Here is a 24958-nt window from a genome sequence, read left to right on the forward strand (position 1 = left end):
ACCGATGAGTAGAGCAATGCCTTGTAATGCAATAATTCGCCAACGTAGTTAATTTGCTCTGTCTTGAAGGCACAGCCTCTTTATAGCGCAAAAGAGAAGGGGATCCTTAAAGAACCCCCCGCCGCCCTTCTTCTGAATATGAAACAGCACCCAACTCCTCCCACGCCCTGAGTCCAAACCAAACAGCACTTCGGAGTGAGTCTAAACCCGAGAACGACCCAACGAGGAAACAATCAAAATTGACTTTAATTTACAACATGTTTAGACATCCCGAGTGAGGCAATAATTCATCTACAACTACAAGTTGTGACTGCAAATGGAATTTACTCGAGCTTTTGGGATAGTTCAGAGGAAAGTTGATCTCTGCCGTTCATTCAGTTTTTTTTTTTTTTTTTTTTTATGATAATGGAATAAAGTGAATCATTAAAATGCCTTAAAATTACAGTGGTAAAATACATAAAAAATAGATCTGACCTATGTAGGCCTAATTGTTGATTTTAATTATTCATTTTTAGAAGTCTATGGTAAACTAGTTTACATCCTTTATATTTACTGTATAATGACAATTAATTACACCCGAGTCTATTAGACTAGCTCTATGCTTAAAGTTAATATTAAAACAAATATAATTTCATAAGATAGCAGATCAATATAGACAGCAAATTTTTCAAAAACTATGACGGGAAATTACTTATTTGGTCTTCCAGCTCAGAAAATGGGAATATACGCTTGTCGAATATATGGTAATATTAATCACAGGAAAAATATTTATTTATTTTTATTTTATTTCAAAGAGATTCAAATTAAAACATTGTTCGCACTAAACACATTAAAGCCTCCTTCAATCGTTAATCCACTTTCTACACAATTAAAAAAAAAAAAAAATACAGGAAATTTCCATTTAGATCTCCTGAAATCTTGACCAAGCAAAATCCATAAGAAAATGGAGGTTTTAAAGCAATAAAAAAAATATAGGCCTGTGGTTTTCATTTAAGATTTGCATCGCTGAAGGCATTTGCGTCCAGCGTGTCCCAGATGTTGATCAAATTTCGGGCTGCATTCAAGGAACTTTGTAATGTGCAGATATCGATTTGGACTCCTTGTGTGCAGCTGATGGCAGCGGCTGCGGCAGATAAATACACTTCTAACAATTAGGCACATGTCTCCTTTATCCATGAGGTGAGATTAATATCCTAACATTTAAAATATACAGATTTATAAATGCGTTTTAAAAAAAATCGAAAAAACAAAAAAACAAAAAAAACAGTGTGTCAATTTTGTCTTTATAATAGGTTAATAATTTTGTCAATGACAGACAAATCATTTTTTCAAAAACATGATGAAAGCCTGAAAAGCCTGTTTCTATGTGATTTTTGCTGTTAATTCAACCAAGTCCAAATATTATTTAGTAAAACTTGACACTCTACTCAGTGCAGACAATCAGTTTACAGAAGTGGGATAATTGCTCTTGTGAGAAGAAAAGGTGAAAAATATAAAATTCATATTATTAATCTTCAGTGATTTCCCATAAATGAAAAATGTGCTCGACTTGACCTTTTCTTGGTTGAATTAGTGGGTTAGACCCTCTCCTCAAACACATACAATCCTATGAAATGCTAGAGAGTTCAGTTTCATATGCTCAGCAGCCTGCGTCTTCAGCACTCCAACCCTCCACTGCAGCAGATATACAGGACTCTGTGTGACTGGGATATTTTTAAAAGGACAGGAAGAGTGGTTCCTCTATTTCTCCTTATTGGTGGAATTATGTTTCCACTAACCAAAGCCTATCTCCCATCTCCTTGTCTCTGCCCATAGCCGTACCACCTGCAATGCACGCCAGGCTTGCCGCTGGTTCGCTATAGGGTCAGTGGCAATACCTGGGGTTGGACGGTGCCACAGGAGAAAAAATAAAAATAAATAGGGGTGCTCTTAAGTGGGAGGGGGTGTCTTATTGGGCTTCTAAGATGACCTCGCACACTACCTCATGCTGAGGAGAAAATGCGAAAAGTTCACTGCGGTTAGGTGGGCCTTCAGTTGGAAATTCCTGCCACAAATAGCTAGATGCTGGGTTTGTCAGGTTTTGGGGCTTGGCCATCATTAGGTCAATCAGCCCCGCTAATTCCTGTAGTGCTGCAGCCATCACAGGCCTACTGCATGGAAGCTAAACCTGGAAAGACCTAATATAAACATGTGTTGCCTATTTGTTATAACATTATATAGCACTTATAATGGGTAAAATGTGATTAAACTGAATTAATTCTCATTTATTTTTAGTGTAATATGATTGAAAAGAATCCAACACAACCAACTCGAGGCCTAAAAAACCAAACTGTCCCACTTCTGAAGGCAGGAGACATTACATCATGATGCCTGAAGCCACCCTGGGGTTTAATTCAATCTAATGAAATGTCTTATAACTTCTGGCTAGCCGCAAAACACAAAAACGACCAGTTTATTTTCTCCCAAAAACATATATTTTCTGGAGCTTATAACTGTCATTTCGATCTGCCAAACAGTTTTAGATCTGCCTGAGATTTGGCTCCTGGAAACTACATATAAAAAAAGCAGCGTTTTTGCGCTCGAAGTTTGTTTTCTTTTTGTCTGTTTGTCTTTTGTTTTCCAGGCTCACAGAGACGGGCATTCCTTGGCACTGAGAAAGCGCAGCTCTCAGTCGCTTCACTGAGTCACTTGGGTTCATGTCCACATGCAGCCCAGTTCACCAGTATCAGCTGAAACCATAACAAACCAGTTAACTGGACTGCTCAGGTAAAATTCATGCTTCTAAGCAGTGACTGCAGCCAAAGAAAAACATAGATGCAAAAGGTAAAATAAACCCAAATATCCCATATTACACAAATCCATTAACCCTCGAAAAAAGTGCTGTTACAGCTTCTTGTGTTGTTATTCAAAAGTATAAATTACTTATGCATAGCTAACCAAATGGCAGGTTAAATGTTGTTACTGTCCTTTTGACTGGGCATCTTTTTTTTCTGTAATATAAACTTACATACAAACATACATATATATATACATAGATTTATACTGATCATTAGATATTTTCTGTGTGTTTTTGTCAAAGAGAAATGTGAGCTTGCCCCAATGTGACAATTGTAAATCATCCTGTTAAGACCCCCGTTTATCCAAACCTATGCAAATGATTCTTTAAAATTGTCCTTTGACATTAAATTTGCTCATTATTCTTAAGAGGCAATTATGATCTGTCCCTAAGTATGTAAGAAGTGCCTGCTCAGCTTTTATTGCCAATTTTATTATTATAGAATTGATAGTGATTAAAGTGGAACCAGCAGATCTACATCAGTTTTTTTTTTTTAGATGAATGTCCTGACCCTCCACCATGTTAAAAATTTGCATACTATTATTCCACTAGCCTTTCAGAACTGATGGTGACAACATAATGTGAAAAAGAACCAACCAACATTTGTCTTTTCAGAGTGAATTTGCTTTTCTGACTTTTACTGGTATAGTATGACACATGATATTCCCAATTCTTTCATAAGTAAGGTTTAGTAATAGCCCATTCATTAGAGTTTACATCAAATTAAATTCCATTCCCCATTTATTTTATTGCGGTTGAACAACTGGCTAATAGTTTCACAAGGCAGGGATAAATCAGTGAAGACAAACCATTTTTGTATTCCTTTATCTTCACTGATTTTCTACAGGAGTTACAATTACGTTTATTTTAGTATCTGAAAAACAGCTCTGCAACTGTAAATATTTCCAGTGCTAAAACTAGACTTACATAGCTGGACCATAAAGAAGGCCTCTTACAAGCAGAATTCAGGTATTACTCCAGATCCTCTATTCAGTGGATTTCTTTCGAAACCTAAGAGCTTCATTGTCCTTATAATTTAATATTCACTTCATTATTTAATATAACTGCTTCATATTGTGCTCTGGACCTTTGCACTATACTACCCTGTCATTACACCTAAACTACAACCATTTATATGTCATGCTGCTTGAAAGCACAGGCGCTGAAAGTGGAATATACGCATGCAGAGTCTCTGTCATATGGTTTGCTTTCTGGCTTTAAGTATTTTGAGTATATAAGACACATTACACTACACTGCAGTATGCACAGCACTGTGTTATGTAAGTTGCTAATGTTTTTGTATGGGTGTTATAGTATACGAGTATCATAAAGAGAATTTTCTGTACAGTTACTGCACTTGGAGGATAGAGATTCTGATACAAAATCTTTCTTTGCTAAATGCCATTTGACAGCAGTTACTGACTTGAGGTCAAGTTGGCATGGCAGCCTCTGCTGAGAGACATTCTTCATCTTATCTAGATGTGTGGCAGAGCTCTCATCTCACCAAGCAAAATATGTGGCATGTCTTAAGTTACATATAATTTACCCATAACCCAAAAGTAAACAAAGCTAATGAAGACTGCTGGAACACGGTTTCATAATATAATTTTAGAAGATAAAGATAAAAGCCTAGACAAAAGTGAAATCATGTCAAACAAACAACACCAGTTAGATATACATGTAGGTCATCTGTACCTGGATATCGTACATGTAATAAATGTTTTTTCCAAACCCATACAGTACTAGTAGCCGAAGACACAGAGAGGGTGTTGTGTAAATTTTCAAGTCTTTCAAATGAATATATAACAGTAAGGAGGGACAATGCTGGTGACACAATCTAATTCCTCTCCGACACCAAGGCTGGATTGATGACACTGTGATACAGAAGAGAGACAAGCGTTCAAAGCATTAAGCCTCTCCGAGGGGGGGATGAAAGTTCAATCTCACCCTAAAGGAGCACAGCACTCTTTGGTTTCATATCACAACAGCCCCAACTGAGCAGGACCACCGCATCTCTGGCATACGCCACTCTCCAAGACAAAACTCCCCACCAGCCTGTACAGTCAAAACACACCCTCCAGACATGTGTAAGTGAAAGATAGAAGGAAAATAAATCGACAGACATGCATTTCCTGCCAGGGAGCCACTCTCGAGCTCTGACTATTTGTTTTGACATTCATTAACTTATCATTTCCAGGCAGCAGACCAGCTAGGAACCTCTGAGCCTGAGGTTCACCGCCTCCGGTAGGGCAGTGTTTGCGGACGGACGCCTCAGCTCTCCAAATTCAAATACACAGACAAGGCCATTATAATCCATGACTGGAAATAAAGAAAACAATGCTCTAATTCTAACACCAATGTTTGTGCTCGGCTCATAAAAGCAGTAATTTCAGACCCACTGTTTGCCAGCAAGAGCTATATACATCCAAAAGAACAGAGAAATGTCACTTCAGTTTCCCGAGTTTATTAAACCTACAGCAAAAGTGGAAAAAGCCAGTTCCTTTTCTTAGTTACAAAAAACAATATCCCTCTATTTTCCCTCCATATCAAAACGGTCCCACTAACAGCAACAAAGACCATTCAGCACTCTTACAAAAATAATAAATAAATAAAAACACAGCGTAACATTAAAGGTTCTGGTTCCTATTTCCTGCCATCATTTGCATATGAAGCATGTCATTTGCTGAAGGTTTCATGTGTTTCGGTGCTGGCTGCGGTCACGTTGTGGCAGTGATACCCGAGCATAATGACCATAATGGAACAGCCTGAAGATATTTGGGCTGGGCCTCCTCCTATTGCTCTTAATTAATTTTCAGAAGAGGGAGCCCAAGTTTAGAGCTGAGTTTAAAAAGAACACCTGCAGGGGATTACAGAGCAGGGGATAACATAGCACTATAAATATAACAGTAGAAACTCTTTATGGGAGACAAACCCTCCAACTTCATACTAAAAGCATAGCGGACAAACTCATAAGAGGATGTGTCATTTTGTACTTTAGGGCTTTACACTTGTGTTATGTTTCAAAATAACACGTTAATAGAGGTTGTGGTCGAGGAAGGGTATGCGTTTTACTTGCACACTTTGTCCCTCTTCTTGCCTCCCCCCCAGCCGCCACTCAACTGGACAGGGTTGTCCCGGAAGGAGATGCGCTCTTTTTTTGATGGGGCGGATGTGATGCTTTGAGGAGACGGCAGCTCTTTTCCTGTAGAGAGAGCATGGAAAAGAAACATGTAAGTTCCTCTAATATTAAACAAGGCATCTCAGAATGATCCATAAATGCAGATTTTCAAGTCTGAGCATGAACACAGAGAATGTTGCTGCTATGAAATTAGCAGCAACATTGGCAATTTGATGCCTAAATGTGGTGTTTTGCATTGCTTTTCCTGGAGCTCACCTGTCAATCAAATAGCGTGTCCACAACTGTAACGTCTATTATTTTTGATTTTCTGCTGATGAAGTTTGAGTTCCTATAGGTGGCGTTGCCTTTGTCTGCTCAGCCTTTGTGGCTTTAGCTGCTCTGAAAAGTACAATATATCACTTCCTGCATAGAGGATATTTTCCTGGAAAGACCTGCTCAACACCTGGTGATTATGTTGTGTTCCAGGGTAGAGTGCGGATCGGGCCGCATATTTTTGTTCGAACCCGACCCGAGCCTGAGAGCACAGTAACAGAGCCCGACCTGAACCTGACAGGCATTCATGTTTTTGTGTCCAAACCCGACCCGAGCCCCATATTTTGCCTGTCCTCCATCTCTCGGTTACATTTTCCGCCTGATTTAGACTACGTGTTGCCTTCAGCGTTGTCACGTAAACTCCAGCACATATACAGGAATTTGCCCAGAACAGACGGTAGGTCCATCATTTTTCACTGACATAACACCAACGTGACCTGACCCAAACCCGAGCATTATTTCTAAATATTTGTCCAAACTCGGCCCACGTGTCGGGTCCCAACGGACCCGGGTCGAGTATCCACACTCTATTCCACTGATGTAGGAAAGAAGGAAAGAAAAAAAATTCCTACCAAATGCAAAAAATGGCCATAAAAATTGGACTTTCAAGGTAGGAAACTCAGACAAGATTTCTCAGTCACAAGGTTGTTAGCATGCAGTTAAAAAACATGCAAAACGTGCAACTTATATCCATCAAAACCCCTGTCTGTAAATGATTAAACATTACATGTTCATTGCATACATAAATTTGCAATATATTTACACTGGGAGCTGCTAACCTGATATGCTAACTAGCTAGTTGCCATTGAAAAATATCATTCACACAACTGTAGGCCTTGCATGGGGAAGAGGATTTTAAGTTCTTCTATATATTTGTCAATTTGAACCATTAGGAGCAGGTTAGGAAGCAGGTTGTAATTCCTACCCACAATCAGAGAATTTCCAACTTCTAAATTTGAACAGAGCGAAGCATTAATATAGTAAATATACCATACGTTTTTGTGAACTGAATATACGGTAAATTTCTATTGCATTATATAAACTGGTGATAGAGTAGCAAAACAGAAAATGTCAGGGTTATTGCTTCAACATTAGTGTTTTATGAACAGTGCACAATTTCGACTTAATTGTTGAGAGTACGATTGTGTGGTCTCCGTCTGTGTAAGCTAAAGAGCGAACTATATTAAAATCAGACTACTGTATATAGTAACGATTTAAGTTCTTGGAGGTAAGTAGTGTTTATGTGCTCCATCTCCCTGGAGTGCTATATGCTGTAGGAGAGGCCCTTCCATTTCACCTGGGGATCAGTACAAAGCTCTCCAAACACAGACAACAAAGGCAGCGCTTCTACCAGGCATGATGCGTTCCACGTGTAGAGCCGAGGCCGGCGGGCTCCACGGCCGCCCCACACAGGGAGCCGAACAGTGGGGAGGGCTCTGGAGGAGGTGGGGGGCCTGGGACGCATCTCGAGTACTGACCTAGCTCCAAATACCTGCACAGCTGGTACCCTGTATAGTGTGTCCGTTCACTCGCAATTGAACTGGAGTCATACCAAATCGTACATCGCACGTTTTTTGATTTAACTTGCGGCCATGATATAACACTGAGCTTCTGCAGGTTTCTTAGTTCTGCCCTCATGGTTAGATTTGTGTAATGTAGTTTCAAGGCAGTCAAGATAGACCGGCGTGGTCTTTTGTGTTTATTTTGAGAAACTTTGGGCCGGCTCTGGTGACTGAATTTAGTGTAACAAAGACTTTTGTTCAATTATCTGTTCCAAATCAAAAACAGAGGCCAAAACAAATGGCTTTATTGATGCACATGTTGCTCATTTCAATGGAAGTTGTGTGGTCATGCTATTAAATGTACAGAAATAAATAAATGCCCACACATTTGACCCAACCACTGTGACCAAACAAATTGTTTTCGATCATTTTACTCCTATTAGGGTTGTACAGCGGACAAAATTGAAGGAGCAGATACGCAACTTAAGTGGTTTCCTCTGCACAAGTAATGAAAATATTTTGTGAGCCTGGAAACGCATTTTATGGCACCGCCCCAGCAAGTGGTGAGTATCGCATTGCAATAGGTTATAGAGTAGGTTATAGAGCATTTACATAGTCTTTACTGCTATGGCAAACTAAGTGAACCCTCTGGCTTTAAAGCTTCACTTTGATGTGCGTATTCCACTTCAGAGGCAAAGAAGGAAATACAACTTTTTGATAAATATAATTTGCCTCTTTTAAAGCAAACACTGTAGCCCACTTGTGGCTTAAAATGTTCTGAATGTTCTGAAGGCTTCTGAATCCATGAGTTCATGGGACTGCATTCCTGCTGTCCTGGTGAGTTCACTCAAGTAACCCATTTCCTCAGTGATATGACTTTTTGATGATGTACCATTGAGACCATTAGATGCCCTTTCCAAGTTTATGAAATATCTAATTGGCTTTTTGAGAAATGCGCCTGCCTTACACATACATCCATATTTCAATTTACCCCAGACAATTTGATAAGTGGTGTTTTTATCGGCGAGGACAGAGGCTTTCTTTCACCCTCCCATATTCCAGACGAGAACAACAGCCTGCCTGCTTCGCGCGGAGAGGCTGGTTCCTGCTGCACCTCGTGGAAATCATTTTGAAATCATCATCAGAATCTCATTAGGCTTCGTTAGCAGGGACAGGGCTCTGTTTCACTCAGATTCCTGGGCTTGTTAAATGCAGTTATCTGCTGTCAGTCTGTCAGTAGCATCTTTGTCACTCAAACTCCTGAGCCTCAGCCTTCCTGACAGAGGGGCCAGTCATTCTTCAGTGAAAGGATTGATTTTTTTTTCTGCCTGTTTCCTGTCAGAGAAGAAATTCACAGCACTCTGTCCTCGGCGCGACCTTGTGGCTCCCCTCCTCTCCCACACGAACCGACCAGCTGACCAACAGACTGACTCAGGGTCGAATAAGCGCTGGCCATTATCCCTGGCTTGGCACACACAGGTCTGTATAACTCGAAACCCATGGGTGAGAGGGTGCATAGAAGCACACGTCAGCACATGCATGCATGTATATACCTACACATATAGCATATATAGATTATAGCCTCTCCAGACAGTCTCTGTGACTGTCATAAATGTATGTTATATTAATGAGTTATAAATAATGGCATACAAATGTGCACAATGCATTTAATTTTGTATGCAGTGAATACCAAATGTTTATTTTGACTACTTTCTGAGTTACTCATTAGTTACAGTTTCTCTCATTTCAACAGCAAGAAAATATTTTTGTTATCATGTATGATGCAAACAAAATTTTTTCAGAGAGAAATAATCAGCCAAACCTGAGTTTAAGGTTTATGGCCTAATGTCCAAGAACCTAAAATCCTCTTAATATCGTAAACTTCTAAATTAAGTATAGCCATGTCTGCTCATGCCAACTTTTCCCTAAATTAATTCAATCACTATTTTCTGGCTTACCAGTTTCCATTGCCACAATATTGCATGACAGTCAGTCATTTATCATTTATTTCCAGGGTGCAGTTGCATCCATAGTTTCAAATCATTTCAAGAATTTTTTTTTTCTTTACATTCTGGCCTCAACTGAGTTCAAAATTCCAAACACCAGAGTGAGTTTGGGTTGCATTTTGCACAAAAGACTCACTTGCGTGCCCCCAAGAGTTTCTGCGAGGATAATTGCACTCTTTGCGAGGCCGGGCAGCTGAACCACTGTTGGCCCACAATCCTCTGGCCTGATCCGGGTGTTCTCTGTATCCTGGGCCAGCCTGCACGCATCATACAGACACACAGACACACACACACACACACATACACAAAATGAGGCCCAACATGACACTTCTCACGCAAGCAGCCCAGCATTTTGAAAAACATTCAATAACCAACAGCTCTGCAGGCTGAGTGTATCTAAGTAACGGGAGGAAAGGGGGTGGTTCCTATTGCCAGTGATCATAACTCAAACTGCTCTATAACGGCATTGGGAGACCTGCGGTTTCTGACTTCAAAGACCTCATGAGCATCAGTATCGTTCGTGGGTCCAGGCAAACCACACTGAAGTGACACTAGGATTTCTACAAGTGAAATGAAGAAATTGCAGCCAGTTGATGCAATTGAAAGTGTCACTACTCTGGAACTCGACCTCAGAAGGGTTCCCTCACACATACATACACACACACACACACGTCTTTAAAATGAGCTGATGAGACAAGCTCCAGGAGAGGGAGTCTTAAAAAGTGAGACTGGTGACCGATGAATGTAAACAACGCATGCCTTCACTTGCAGCCCCGATAAGATTCAGATTGCGAGTTGCAGTCACTCCACTGAAATGAACAAGTTGCAGGGGAAAGCTGAGGAGGGCTGTACTCACCACAAGCTGCACTCTGCCTCCGTTCAGTATGTCTGTGTCGATCTCAGGTAGGAAATACTCACTGAGCGTAGGAGAAGAAAAAGGCCCAACATTTGGGCTATTAGTGGTCGCCGTGGTTTGATTCTATTCAGCGGTTTCCCCTCTTTAATTCAGTGCAGTTACCTCTAACAGATCGCAGCATCAACACAGATGCCATGTATGATAATGTTAATGTCTATTTGTATGTAAAGCACAGCACAGACCTGTATGCTTAAAGGTGCATGATGTGCAAATTGGCAAGGGTCAACTGAAGGGAGGACCATTTAGACTCAACTGACAAATAACATGGAATAAACTGAGGTTTGAGTTGAAATGGTTCTCATCGTTGGACCAACTCACTTATAGATTACATATTTATACCACATTTTTGTCAGTTGGGTCTAAAGTGTCTGTGCTTCAATCTACCCTCTACAATTTTGCATTGTGCACCTTCAATGTTCATTTTACAAGCCCTGTACTGGTGGAGTTTTATAAGAATATGGAATTATTATGTTGACGGATCCAGCTGTTCCTCATGCATTTTTGTGAGATTATCCTCTTCTTAGACTTTTAAATAATAAAAGTATTGGGCAAATAATTCGATTTTATCACTTATAAAAGTAAGCTAATTAAAAAGTAGCCAAGTATTTGCAGTTCCCACAATAAAAAGGCACTGTTGTGAAATACATCTAACTTTAAATATAGCAGAGGATGCTAAAAATCAACCTCCAGCATCACTAACACTCTGTTCTAATTCATCATCAGTGCAAACAAAACTGATGAACAGTGACAGCAGCTCATTAAAACTATTTCATCTGATGTAACAATAAAACAGCATGTATTTATTGAGGCTAAACTATTTGTTAAATTCTTGAATCATGAAAAAACTTGTGAACTCAAGTACATTGGCATTCAGTCATTTGAGCCATACGACCTTCATCAGAGCTTTTGAACATCAATTCTATACTGTAATTTACAACTTACAGAAAGTGCCTCACCTCTCTGAGTGCTTGTCAGCGTGAGTAGTCTGGGTGTGCAGCCACTTGTAAGTAAACTCCTGTTTCAATCGCACTTGCTCTGCGCTCCCTGGCTGCTGAGGGCCCAGCACAGCTTCGCAAACTGCAGCTGACAGAAAATATCAAATAAACGTCACAGGCGATTATTTTTTTTTCCCGTCTCCTCCCGGTGGTTAAAAAACATCCTTGATGACAATGGTAGCGCAGAACGAGCCAGCTGCCCCGTCAGCGAGTTTTGGGGAGGGGTGCATGTTTCCAAATGACAGGAGGCGTAATCAATACTGCAGCAAAGGAATCATGTTAACAGATGCTCACCAACTTACGAGCTCAACAAATAAACAGTTCACCAGAATGATCTGTGGCAACATTTGACATTTTTCATTGCAATTACAGCCAGCTCTCCCAGTGCTGGGAGAGATCAGTGGCCAAGGCTCCCGGCGTTTATGTTTGGGCTTAAGGTAGTCTATTTGTGTGGAGGACTCAGGGGCATTGCTATAATAGACCTAAAGTTGCTGAAAGATTCAACAGGATGGACTTTTTTCCATCAGTGGTGGGAGCTTGTGGTTGTTTGTAAAAATTCAATTCAAATAACAATCCTACAGTGTGTTAGGGCGAGGGATCTGAAGGGCCTCTGATTTACGAGTAATGCTGAAAATCCCATAATAAGGTCATAATTCAAAGTAAACATTTACATCGCGCCGACAGTACTACCGCCATGGATGGGTGTGAACTGATAATGAATTTTGACAGCCCAATGCTGGAACTAATGATGCATTTGTTTAAGTCATTTTCATGCTTTTGCTCAGCCATAAAAAGAGGAGAAAATCTTTACAGTTTTCATGGGGTTAATTGAGAAGCCCCACTAAAAATGTCAAGTGATAGATGCTTCCCCCGGGGCAGCAAAGGGCCAGGAAATGGCTACTCACACTTTCAAAAGCTGAAAATACATACAGACAGGGCACACAGTCTAGAAAAATCCTCAGAGAAATAAGCAATGTGTTCACTTACATATTATCAACAGTATATGACTCTGGGCAAGACAGTTTATGTAACAGGCTTGCATCACATCCTTCCCGTCCATCCACATTTTTTTTTCCTTCTTTATATATATATGTCATTCACTGATCAAAACAAGTACAGCAGAAAACAAATGGTTATGAGAAAAATGTGTGTTGCTCAGAAGACTGAAGATGAAGATGAAGATGAAATCCCCGGAGGGAAGGTATCACGCACAAGTTCAGGACTGAGGAATGAGATGTGAGCCGTGGCAAGGTTCATGTTCATGTTACAGTTCAGTAGCATTGAAAGAAACCTCTCTCCCCTTTACCCCCGAATCCCCCCGACCTCCTGAATCGCCCCTCCAGCCCTCCTCCAGGACATCAAGAGGGGGTCTATAGGAGTCACGCTAGTTAAGGGGGCTCTTAAGCGCATTAAGCAATCTCCAGGTCTCTACTGGGAGGGGGGTTGGGGGACTCGGTCATGATATCAGAGAATCGGTGCTCTGAGACTGCGGAGGGGAGGGTGGGGGCTCTTGCCTAAGAGCTAAAGGAGAGACATGATGCTCGCACTTTAGAGTCTGTGGAGCCTCCTCCCCTTCCACTTCATCGCTGAAACAAACAACAGAAGGCCACGGTGGAAAAAAAAAAAACAATTCCATGAATGAGGTAACAGGCTTGTGGTGTTGTGAGCTAGCATCCCAAGGAGCTCTAATCAGACTTTTTTTTTTTTCTTTCTTATTGTTGAGGATATTATGAGAAACTGTACAGATGACAGCAGAGGGTATGTCATGGAAATGCCTGTCAAAGAATTTAGCTCAAGAAACTGGCCATCAAGAGAGCCTGGAGACTTGGCAAATTTCTCCCTTCATCTTTTTTTCTGCTGTGTCCGCCTCCCTGCCCTGTGATGGAATGACGATTTGGAATTGTGACATCCACACAATCAGACTTAAAAGAGGTAGAAAGATGGTAAGGAGTGGGAAGGTCAACTTTTATCGTAAGGGCCTGTCTCCCACTTTCATGCCCCTCACCCATCCCCAGCCAAGGGGATCGAGACCTCATATCCAGAGAGCGAGCTGCTCGCGGATATCCAGCAGGCAGAACAACAGTATTTGCCAGCAGGCACCTAAGTGATTGGACGGTCTCCCTCCCTTTCTCTGGTACTAGTCCTATACTGTCATAAACATGGAATACCGCTTTATTCGCTGCAGAGAAATTCATCACAAAATAAAACAAAATAAAATAATAAATCCTTTCTCTTTGAAGTTTAACTTGATAGGCGGATTTTGGTTTTACTTTCTCTCTTGCGTGGAACACTTTAATAATGTGATAGTAAAACAGCATGACTGCCATTGCTTCTCTTAAAGCAATTTTTTAAAGTTTGTTTTGACAGATTCTGGGATTCGGTTTCAATGAAACAAGGACAAAATCACATCCAAATCCCTCTCAATCAAGAATTCAAATACCACTCCAGGGCAGGAAAATAATATTTTTGGCAGTTCTTGGTTAATTGAAAAATTCACCAGCCACTTTCACTATTTAATAGATCAACAAGATTGATTGTTGTCAATGATAATAATGGTTGATTACCTGCTAGAGTTGCGGGTAGATTATACTAACTTACTGTACCAGCCACAGCAAAAAATGAACCTCACATCTGGCTGGCGGAATTTGGTAAATTCCAAATTCCAATTACTCTTTTTCAATGTTTCTGGAAAAGTTCTTTGTAACCTGAAAGCTCAAAGAGTGAACTGTATGGTTGAGTGTGAAAACCATATTACGGTATCATGTTTTTGTTTTGAACGGCAGGTGAATTATGTCAGCTTTCCACCGTAGTGATTCCTGATGCTGGAATCGCATCTAACTGTAACAGAGTGGCGGATAAGCTCTCAGCCAACTGGCAGCCAAGGACAGGTTTCATCCAAAATGACTTATTGTGTTACAATAATATTTCCAGAAGTGTGTCTCTCCAGTATCCTTATCTCTCTTCCCCACCCTTGCCTTGATAATCCATCAAACAGGACTGGAGTTTTAGAGTGGTGAAGTGAAGCAGCTACATCGGCTGAAGTAACAGGGGTCGCTGGTTTTGACATCGCCCTTCCTTCTCTGCTGAATGCCCAGTGTCCTCGAGTCAGTTTTCTGATCCAACTAAGGGGGATCCTGTAAAATGCATAACTCAAACCAGCTCGGTTCTGGAGGAGACAACTCCTGCTGCCTTTTTACAGGGTGACGGCGACAGCGGTGGCAACGGTGGTGTGTCAGGGTCTGACTCAGGGTTCTGACATCCCAGGGCCCAAGCTTGCCTCCCCTCTTGCTCCCCTGGTCCTGACCTGTGGAAGGCACCCCCTCCCCCCCCGTCGGATCCATCCCTAGCGCCCGGGGCCTAGCCATCCCAGCCCAGCCAGCACTCCCCGGCAGGGGCTAACGTTTCAGGGTTGGAGTCAAGCCCCTTCTGGAGGTGATTAGCCCCAAACCCATGACAGATTCTTTCCGAGATATCCGACGCGGCGTGTTTATTTTATCCGGGCTCTTTGTGTGGATGTGCTGGACATGAGTAACCCACTTGAAATGGGTATCGGCTTACATACCCGGAGAGGGAGAAAGAGAGGGAGAGAACGGAGCAGGGCAGCTGAGCCACAAGGCGTTTTCTTTTAAAGGCAAAAAAAAAAAAAAAAAAAAACACTTCCCAGTCTTTTTTGGATAATCTGTGTTGTTAAGTGTCTTGGGTCTGCAGATGTTGAAGAAAGGATAATGCCTCCAATGCATTCCTCTTTGTTTCTCCTTTTACTTCCTACCAACACCTTCCAGTCAACCCCACTGCGTGCACACACACACACATACACATACACATACACACACACACACACACACACACACACAACTCTCTCACTCTTCCATCCAAACTAAGATCCAACCCCACCAAACAACCCTCCTGGTGTTGGAGGGCCAAGAGTGTATATATTTTTATTTCAGTCTGGAACCCCTCCGTGTCCTACCTCCCCAGCACTTAACTCGATTTCACACTTCAAGACATCTACAAAGTCTGAATGAAACACAATCATCTTGTTTGTCATCCATCATCCAAAACAACTTCATATCAAACTATATACCACCATTCATGTGTGTTCAATTTCACCCCCCCGATCACAGCATTTCTATTTATCTCAAGCAGTGGTGCTTTTCTCTGCACAGTATATGTTCGAGGTGCACTTGCGCACTCAGTGGAAACACGCACAGCCACGGTTTCGTGGGCAGTGTAGTCTAACTCACTCACAGGGACAAACATTCAATTACTTTTTTGCTCCCATCAAAACACTGAGTTAGGATTGTCAAATTTCAGACATGCTCTAATTCATCTTTCCTTCTACAAATGCTATCCAAAAAAATCATGACATGATTCTCAAAAAGCTTTTGCTGTGCTACATTTTCTGACAAAAGAACATATAGTAAAAACACGCAATGAGATTAACAAGAACAGAGGAGAAACTTTGGATAGCTGGATACTGATTAGCTGTGTAGAGATTATTCATATCAAGCCAGCAAGGGTACTTGTCCAAATCAATGCAAGTAGTTACAAAATAATGGTAATAGTTACAGACGTTATCACAGGGTTACCACATGTCATGTATGTCTCAAATCCTACCTCTTAAACAGTCTCTCTTGTTCGATTCAGGCCTCTTTCGTGCCTCCGCTGGACCCAACTGGTAAGTGCAATTCTTGGAGAAGGCCGGACGGACAGAGGGATCTAGGAGAGAGTAAGAGAGGGAGGGTCAGGGAAGGACAGGCAGAGAGATCGAAAACCAGAAGCAGAAAACCAGAACCCAACATTCGGAAAATATTAGAACAGCGTTCTGATTCCGCCGAGGCAGATGCCATTAAGAGTTATAGCCGACATAGTCCTGTGTGTCGGCGGAGCAAGATGACAAGAACTCTGCTGTTGGAATCGTGCAATTGTAATTCTGATCAAAGAGCAACCTCCCTCTACATGACCATGGCACGATGACCGTGGTAAGACTACTGTTTCTTGGACCAGAGCAGGGCTGAGGTCACCTTTTCGCTGCAGCCGCATTCAGCCATTACAATGAAACGGAATGAAAGTCATCGCGGGACAACTTGTCAAGACGTTTCTTGGCAACAGTTGTTTCCTACGCAGGCTCTCAAACCGGGCCCAATAGAAGGTGACAGGCCCTGGCTTCTGCTGTCTGTTATGGCTCGTTAACATACACCGGGTGGAAAGGTTCGCTGCTGCTGTGGCATGATGGTTGAAGGAACAAAGACAGGAATGAAAACAGGCAAAAATTAGTGTGGAGTTTTTCCCTTTTAGAAAATGGATTTATGTCCTGAAGGCAGCTCTTTCCATATTGTAAAATATTTTGTGTTAGAATATTATGAAGGGGGCTTTCTTTATTGGGGAGATGGGAAGCAAAGTTGGTTCAGGTGGAGGAGGATCGCTGGAGAAATGCAGCCTCATAATCTTTATACTGTATTAACCCCTTAAACTCTGATTTTCCATTCAACGTAAGACACACATTGTTTTTTCCATACTGTCCAATAGTCACGTAAACATTCTGTACCTGTTGACTGAAGCACTTATTTGAAGATCCATCACTTTTATATTGAGTTATATATTCAAACCCGAAATGCCATTGTATTATGGCTGCAGCATTAAATCAAATAAAAAAACATCCAGATGTCTTGTGCATCATTTTATACACATTTGCCTGTAATTCAGCAGGACCTATTTGGCATCTTTGACAACCCTGGATCTTCATTAGAATTTAAAATTAAGTTTTGTGAGTTGGAACAAAGTTCAGCAACGCAGCAATGACAAAAACACCTATGGGGCCAGCAGAGTTTTAAGAGGATTTAATTCTTTTAAACCTGAACAATTACACACAAACACACAAGTACAAACACTGGTAAACAAACATGAGCTCAATATGAAGCTCAGCTGATTTGAAATACATATGAAATATATTTGTATGTTTTCAAGTTCTAAGGACAGCTTAGTGTGGTGGCTATGGTTTTACTCTTGTTTCACTCACACACACTTACCATGAAGTTCCTTTTTTCGTTGTTTATTCGGCTTCATCTTCTGAGCCCTCTTAAGCATCAGAAGGGCTGTGTGACTGTCAGTGAAACCCCTGGAGACAACAAAGACATAAGGGTCACACAGTCATTCCCACATGCTAAAGTAACAGCACACACACACACACACACAGTGGTTAGGATAAAAGAGGTTAAAGCTCCATCATGAAGACACAGTGTACAATACACCAAGTACTCACCACTCCTCTACAATCCTCTCTGCTCTTTCAGAGAGACCGCTGAGCGCTGAACTCGAAGCAGGAGATTTAGATCTGAAACTGCAATTCCTGCAATTAATGCAATTTCCATAACAGCAAAAATTTCATTAGTGACTCAGCAGTGACAGCGACTGATTATCAGAGCAGATCAGGAGAGAAATTATCCCTTTTAAGGCTGGCTATAATATCTTAATCAGAGTATGTTTTATTTGCCACATATAATCAATGAACATGAGGTAGTCTCACTGACAACAGCAACTTGACAACAGTTGTTAAGGGATGGAAAAACATTCATTCACTTTCCAGACTAAAATTTCCAAGCTGATTTGGATGCAATCTAGCAATGTGCATAATGCTACAGCTGTCACACACATTTTGACAAGTATGGTGCAACAGGGCCTCATATTTAGTGCAGTAAAGTGGGGGGCACTGCAGAATATGATAAACAGTATCACTCTATATTTTCTACACCAAAATAGGCAGCTAATATAATTGTAGAAATCAGATTTGGTTAAGTTTAGTCATTTTTGTTTGTTTTGTTAAACTACTAATTCCTTGTCGGTGTTTGTTATTGTGTAGATTCTATTTGTTATCAGGTCACTCAAGTAACCCAGTTTTGGGCTGATGCATGTAAACATCATAACTTAGCCAAGGTTTGCTGAAAATAAGAGAATCCCAGTCAAGATAACTGACTGACTCCCATATTGAAGCATTTTCTGTGGCATGGATCGTCTTACGCCTTTCATTTTTGGCTTACACTGTGAAGACTCAGACTCGCACAGCATTATGGGCAACCTCTGGTGTCAGTGGTAAACAGGCTGATGAGCAGTATGCACTTTGACTTTTACAAATGGGACCATCATTTCTTCCCCCTGTATTAGTAGTAGTTTACAGCTCGGTCATAGAGGGTAGCTGGCAGCTGTACTGTATCTTTGTCATATTTCTTTGCTGGCAGGCCATTCTATCTGTAGGAATGGCTACAGGGAGACAGGAATATTTTGTTAACTGGTTCATAGCAGAAGGGAGACTCAGTCACAAGGCATCAAAGGTTTAAGTAAACATCTTAGCCCCTACAAAGCTTTAACAAGAATATGGTCAACATCATAAGTCTGTGCAAGTAAATGTAGTCAGTGTGCCTCTTAGTCGTCCTACCTGTTGGTGCTCTCTGGGGAAACTCTCTGCCCAGTAGAGCCCACGTGCTCCTTGGCCACCCAGGCCTGCTTGGGAAAGCACGTCAGTGGTGGTGGGTACCAGGAGGGTTCAGTAGAAAACCCAGGATGCTGAAATACATACAGTAGACAGTTTCAGAGCTACAAAGGAGCAGGTTTCAACTACTCTTTTGCAGTGCAATGCAACTTGCATATTCTGCTTGTGCAATTTAAATATTTCCTCCATAAAAAAAATACATTTTACAACTTAGGCACTGAGCAAACACAGATTTCATGAGGGATTTACAGGTAACTCAGAAACTTTTTAGTACTTAGTACTTACTCACTAAACCTTTCTTTTGCTTGAGTGATTTATTACGTTCTGGTGATTACAGTTTAGCTCTGGAAATGTTGCTACCTATCCCCTTTCCACTTCAGTTCAGAAGATTTTGATGCTGAAGATGTAAATGGAATAATCCAGTTTACTCTCTGCCGAGACTATGCAATATCCACAGTATACCTCAGAGAAAATGAAATATAATGTATACAATAATGTCCAGTCACATTAAAGTCAAGTGCATGTTTTCATTTTAGGTATTTGGCTGACACTTTTAGCCAGAGAGACTTTTCACACTTAAGGAATGCTCATATGTAAGTCAAACTAACAGCTTAATGACTCTCTTGGTTCCATTTTCTCTTTATGGAAGCGTTAAATTGCTCATCCTTGCCTTTGATGTGTACGTTAGCATCAACACTTTGTGGCTAGCCACGACGGCAGCTGCATCACATCAGCTGGCCTCAGCTGGCTACCATGATGTATGGTGCAGAAAGCTCTCCAAAGAAAAGAGCCAACAAGAGGTAAATGAAGAAAAAAAAACATAAAGACAGTCCGCCAGCATGAAAAATGACATCTGCTGGTGTTAAGGAAGCCTCTGGCCTCCAGGAAATAATTGTGTTTTTCAAGAGAATAAATTTAAAGAATAATCAGGGAGAGCGAGACAGGTCCTGGAGGCACCGACAACCAGGACAAGAGAGGGACAAGGCAAGAAAATAGTTCTCTGTTGACCGTGCACAGGCAAGAGAGGGACAAGGCCAAGAAAATAAGTCTTCTGTTGACCGTGCACAGGGGCTGGTAAATCCCCAAATTCACTGGCCACTTGCACATTTTACAAGCTTACCGGGTTCTGAGAATAGTAAATAATCTCCGAATTATGGCTGGTTACACACCAAAGCGCCTAAACAATCTCCCAGCACAACTGCTTTACCTTCGGAGACAATTGCTGGTCTGAAATTGGGCGACTTCTGGGAGGTGAGGCCTCAGAGGGAAGGAAGGTCCAGTCTTGTCCAGCATTGCCTTTTTTGAAAATGAAATTAAAAGAATTGAAAGAAATTAACATAAGCAACAGCGGAGCAATGGCAAAACTTCATTAATGAAGGCAGCTGTTTGGAGTCATGGGATGGGTATCATACACCTGCACGTGCACAGATTTGCACAGATTTGTGTGTAAGTTGTATGTGCGTATTTGTGCATGAGCCTATGTGTCTTTTTTATGCGGTTATCTCTTTATCTGCAAATTTGAGTAAGAGCAAGTTTGTGCGTGCGCGCTTGTAAGGGGGTGGTGGGTGGGTGTTGCATGCACATGTATATTTGCATGTGTGCATGTGCCTGTGTGACAGGATGGAACCTCCAGAGTTGGGAACACACACATACATACATACCTCATAAAAGGTAAATTCATCCAGGTCCACCTCCTCAAAGCCATCATCCTCCTCAGCGTTGGAGAACGCGGCGGTGGCAGAGGCCAGAGCAGAGGCAAGTCTCCTCCTCAGAGAAAAGCCCCTCCAGAATGCCTGAAGGTACCCAAGGAAGAAAAGTCCGAAAAGTCCTCATGAATCACGGGGCAAACATAAATACTGCGTGTTATCCCATTAGGGAGATAAAACACGTTAGCCTCTCTTTTAATTGCTGAGTGTTCTGCTGTCTGAACTCTGTGTGACTCTGGTCTGCTCCGAGACAAATGGAGCTCCAGCATGCCTCTAAATCCTCCAATTCCCAATGGATGGGGGGGTGGAGGCACACTTCACTTCAAGTTGAGTCGGACAGGAATCCTAGAGTTCTCACTACCGCAGCTCTTTGGAATCTGATTAATCATGTTGTGCCCCCCCCCCCCCCCAATCACCAACCCCAACTCTACCTTAGGAGGGCCCTAAAGGACCCATCAAACACGTTTTGTGTTGAGAGGGGGTCTGGGAGAAGTGTTGAGTAGCATGTTTTTCAGGGCAGCAGCTTACACTTCTATTCACAGGATTAGCCGAGTAAGCCTCGATAGCACGTAGGACGCCTGAGGATGGATGTTCAAGGATGAAAAATGGATATTTTCACATCTAACAGTGGAAAAATAACACTAGCTGCCAGCCACAATACTGGGAATTTTTTGGGCTGTGGCTGGCATGGTTCTGATCAACTTTGACAGGTTAACAATTGATCTCTTTTCTATCCAAAAAAGTAGCTAGGGTAGGAAAATATTGGGATTGTTGAAGAGTTCATTTCTAGCATTGCAAACTGCAAACATCCTTTAATTTGCCAACAAATTACATTGCTCTGGCCTATGGACATTACCTGGGAGGCACTTGAACCATGGAGATATACCAGTGCCTTTTCAAAATAGTCTTTGGTGGAAAGGCAAGAGCTAAAAATACAGTTACAACTAAAAAAAAAAAAAAAAAAAAAAAAAATAGCTCAGTGCAAGATAGATGCATGCTATCTATCTATATGACAAGTTTTAAAGATAAATGCAACAAACCAATTTGGTACTTGAACCCTGACTACACTTTGGCTTCAGAGGAGCTCACTGCATCATTTGAAACCACCATCATTTTTCTAGCCATATGTGGCACTTGCAGAACATTTTTAAAACAATATCACAGAACCAAGACTGCAGTACAGAGGATTGGTGTTTTGGTTAACTCCACATCACAGGAACTGCTGCTGCCAGAATTAAATGATATGCTCACACAATCCCATCTGGCTATGACTGGCTTCCTACAGTGGCTAAGTTTCTGTTGCACCAGTCAACACAAGGGGAGGAGTGTTCTACCCAAAATTGGTTGAGACTTTATCCCAATCCCACATCCAACTTTCTTTAAATCAAACTAAAAGTGTCCAAATGTTTGACAAAGGTGCTCTTCTTTTACCTGGATGACAGTTGCTGCATAATCTCGGCCAACGACACTCAAGTCAACATGGGAAGTTCCTGAGGCCACCGTCCCTCCATCCCCTCCTCCTTCTCCTCCCTCTTCAGCTGTGGGGTTGCTGCTGATGTTCCCACATTTCTGTCTGTGTTTCCTCCAGTGCTGCTGAATCACAACCGCTGCTGTGCTGCACCAGAAAGGACACAGACACAGACAAATACACACACACACACACACACACACACACAAAATGAGGGATATACATGATATCATAGCACCTCCGTCTGTCAGAACATGGATTTATTTCTGTACAAACATCTGGAGAACAGGACTCTGGAGGCTTTAAGCCTGTCCAGAGCCACCCCTCATATCAAAGATGTATTGTCCTCCCAAAGATAGCGCTGTGTTAATGATGAAACTGCGTGTTAAAATGAATAAGATGTTCAACATCTTGCACTGTAAATCACACAGGGACTGCTCCAATGATGACAAATGCTCTGCAGAAGAAACTAATAAAAAGCTAAGATGCTATAAAAAGAATTATAAAAACAAGGTTACATTCAGTGCTCCCCTTGACCTGGCAAGGTCCAGAGCTGTGCCATGGAAGAGTCTTAAGGTTTTCATTCCAACAAAACTCTACATTAGCTGATCTCATTGATCAGCTCATCCTCTTAGTTTAAAGCTTTACAAATTTTGTGAAATCAGCTGCTGTGATGTTGTGGTTAGAATCAAAGTCTAAATGCTCTTTCATGATACAACAATGGATATCACTGGCTCAGAGAAAACATTGGGTGCATTACTTTTGGAGGTGCAGATTTTGAGGGTTGGACATCAGTGACATTCTGGGATTAGAGAGAGTTGCTTTTTCCTTTGTAGCCGAAGAGTGAGAAATGGAACTGCCAGAGTCAGATTTGCAAACTGTTAGCTCCTTCTTTGGCCCCAGTGTAACAGTCTCTGGCACGTCAGACAGCCTCTCTGCAGCCGATTTCTCCTCCAACGTCCAGCATCTGCTGTGGGACCTGACTGGACCAAGTGGTGGGACCTCCTCAGTGTTTCGAGGAGACTCTGTTTCAGTAAGATTTGTGGCACTCGTACTGTCCATATCAGTGGTTTCCTCAGGCTTTGTCTCATGTGTGGTCCTGGACACAGTGGTGTCACCATATTCATGGGCGAATCTCTGGTCCTCAGCCAGCTGCAGAGCCTCAGTGAAGTGTCGACAGGACGTCTTTACAGCATCCAGAGGAGATGAGGCACCACTGAGAACACACATGGACATGCATACACACACAAACAGAGGCACACACACAATACACACTACTTTAGGTACTGGTGATCAGTCTTTTTAGAATCTGTGTTTATGTGAGTGGAGGTCAGTGACACTGAAGTGCCTGTGACAAACCTGAATGAGAAAGAAATGGTACAATGTGATCACTATATCCATATAGAGTAGGCAAAGAAATTAAGTGTTTTGTTCTCAAAGGATATATTTACTATTAGGCAATACTATTATATGAAAAAAACTCGCACATTTGCTTTTGCAAAATGTCATTGTAACCAATGAATTAAGGCTATGATAAGACCTTTGCTTACCATACATTTTTAAGCACAGGCTCATCTATATTGTTGAGCTTTTAAATGATGAAAAATGAATGAACTGCACTATGAAACTCAATCATTCATATAAACAGAGTGGAAGCCACTGGAATGTTAAACAAAATGCTTAAAGGTCTACAACTGACATGAGGTCTAAAGTAGTTTAGTTTGGAGCGGCAAACAGTATTTAATTCAATTTAATTCAGCATGCTTAATTTGTTGTGCAATTCACCACAAAGACAGAAAATGAAATATCAAATTAATGGAATATCAAATTATGCTTACACTTTGTTCTTACTTTTGATCAGTTCATCTAAGGTAAGGTTTACCCGAGTGCCCTCTATGTATGCATGTGACGTGTGTGTGTGTGTGTGTGTGTGTGTGTGTGTGTGTGTGTGTGTGTGGGAGGGTGGGTGGGTGGGTGTGCTCATGGCCTAATACCATATAATGTCTCTTTCATAGAGGGATAAAGTGGCAACAAAGCCACTTCAATGGAAACTTAATGAATGTATTAGCAATGCTTGGCTGTGCTCCCCCACCAGCTCCCTGTCTTCAGCCCTGAGGGGCCACAGACATTTCAGTACCCAGTCAGTCTGGAGGGCCAGTAGCCTTAGGTACTACAGCTTTTTCCTCACAAAGACCTGGCTCTTCACTCTCAGTAGGACAGGGGTAAGAGAGGAGAAGAGAGCCCAAAAGGACTGTGACCCCTCTGACCCCACCCCCACACTCCCCTGTACCTGCTGGTTCACTGCAGGGTCACCAAGAAAGTGCACAAACACTCTTGCAAGAGGGCAGGAAGGAAGATAGAATGTTCTACAATATTAGAGTTGCAACATGAACGTTTTTGAACATTAAAATAACTACATCGATAAATAAACAGCAATACATTATAAGTCTGTGTCTGTCTGTGTTCACATCCAATTACCAAATTATTGGCCTGACATTGGTTTTTCAGACCTTTGGACATTCAAAAAATATGGTGAACATTGATGGTGTTTTTTTTCATGCAGATTGAACATGTTTTCTGTCTGCTTCTTTA

The 24958-nt window shown here is 41.6% G+C and overlaps 1 protein-coding gene across 1 annotated transcript in view; it reads right to left on the reverse strand.

Annotated features, from left to right (window-relative positions):
- Nucleotides 1-5298: 5298 nt before the first annotated feature.
- The window catches only part of lrriq1 (leucine-rich repeats and IQ motif containing 1), a 36853-nt gene continuing 17193 nt past the window's right edge, over nt 5299-24958 (reverse strand). The window contains 13 exon segments of the mRNA XM_030054079.1: nt 5299-6038; nt 9932-10052; nt 10652-10712; nt 11668-11794; nt 16324-16425; nt 17736-17824; nt 17969-18046; nt 19139-19208; nt 19211-19266; nt 20400-20488; nt 20854-20985; nt 22330-22513; nt 23127-23582. Coding sequence (XP_029909939.1) covers nt 5905-6038; nt 9932-10052; nt 10652-10712; nt 11668-11794; nt 16324-16425; nt 17736-17824; nt 17969-18046; nt 19139-19208; nt 19211-19266; nt 20400-20488; nt 20854-20985; nt 22330-22513; nt 23127-23582 — 1699 coding nt within the window. The 3' untranslated portion in view covers nt 5299-5904.

Source organism: Myripristis murdjan, chromosome 6, assembly GCF_902150065.1.
Source record: "Myripristis murdjan chromosome 6, fMyrMur1.1, whole genome shotgun sequence".
Classification (NCBI taxonomy): domain Eukaryota; kingdom Metazoa; phylum Chordata; class Actinopteri; order Holocentriformes; family Holocentridae; genus Myripristis; species Myripristis murdjan.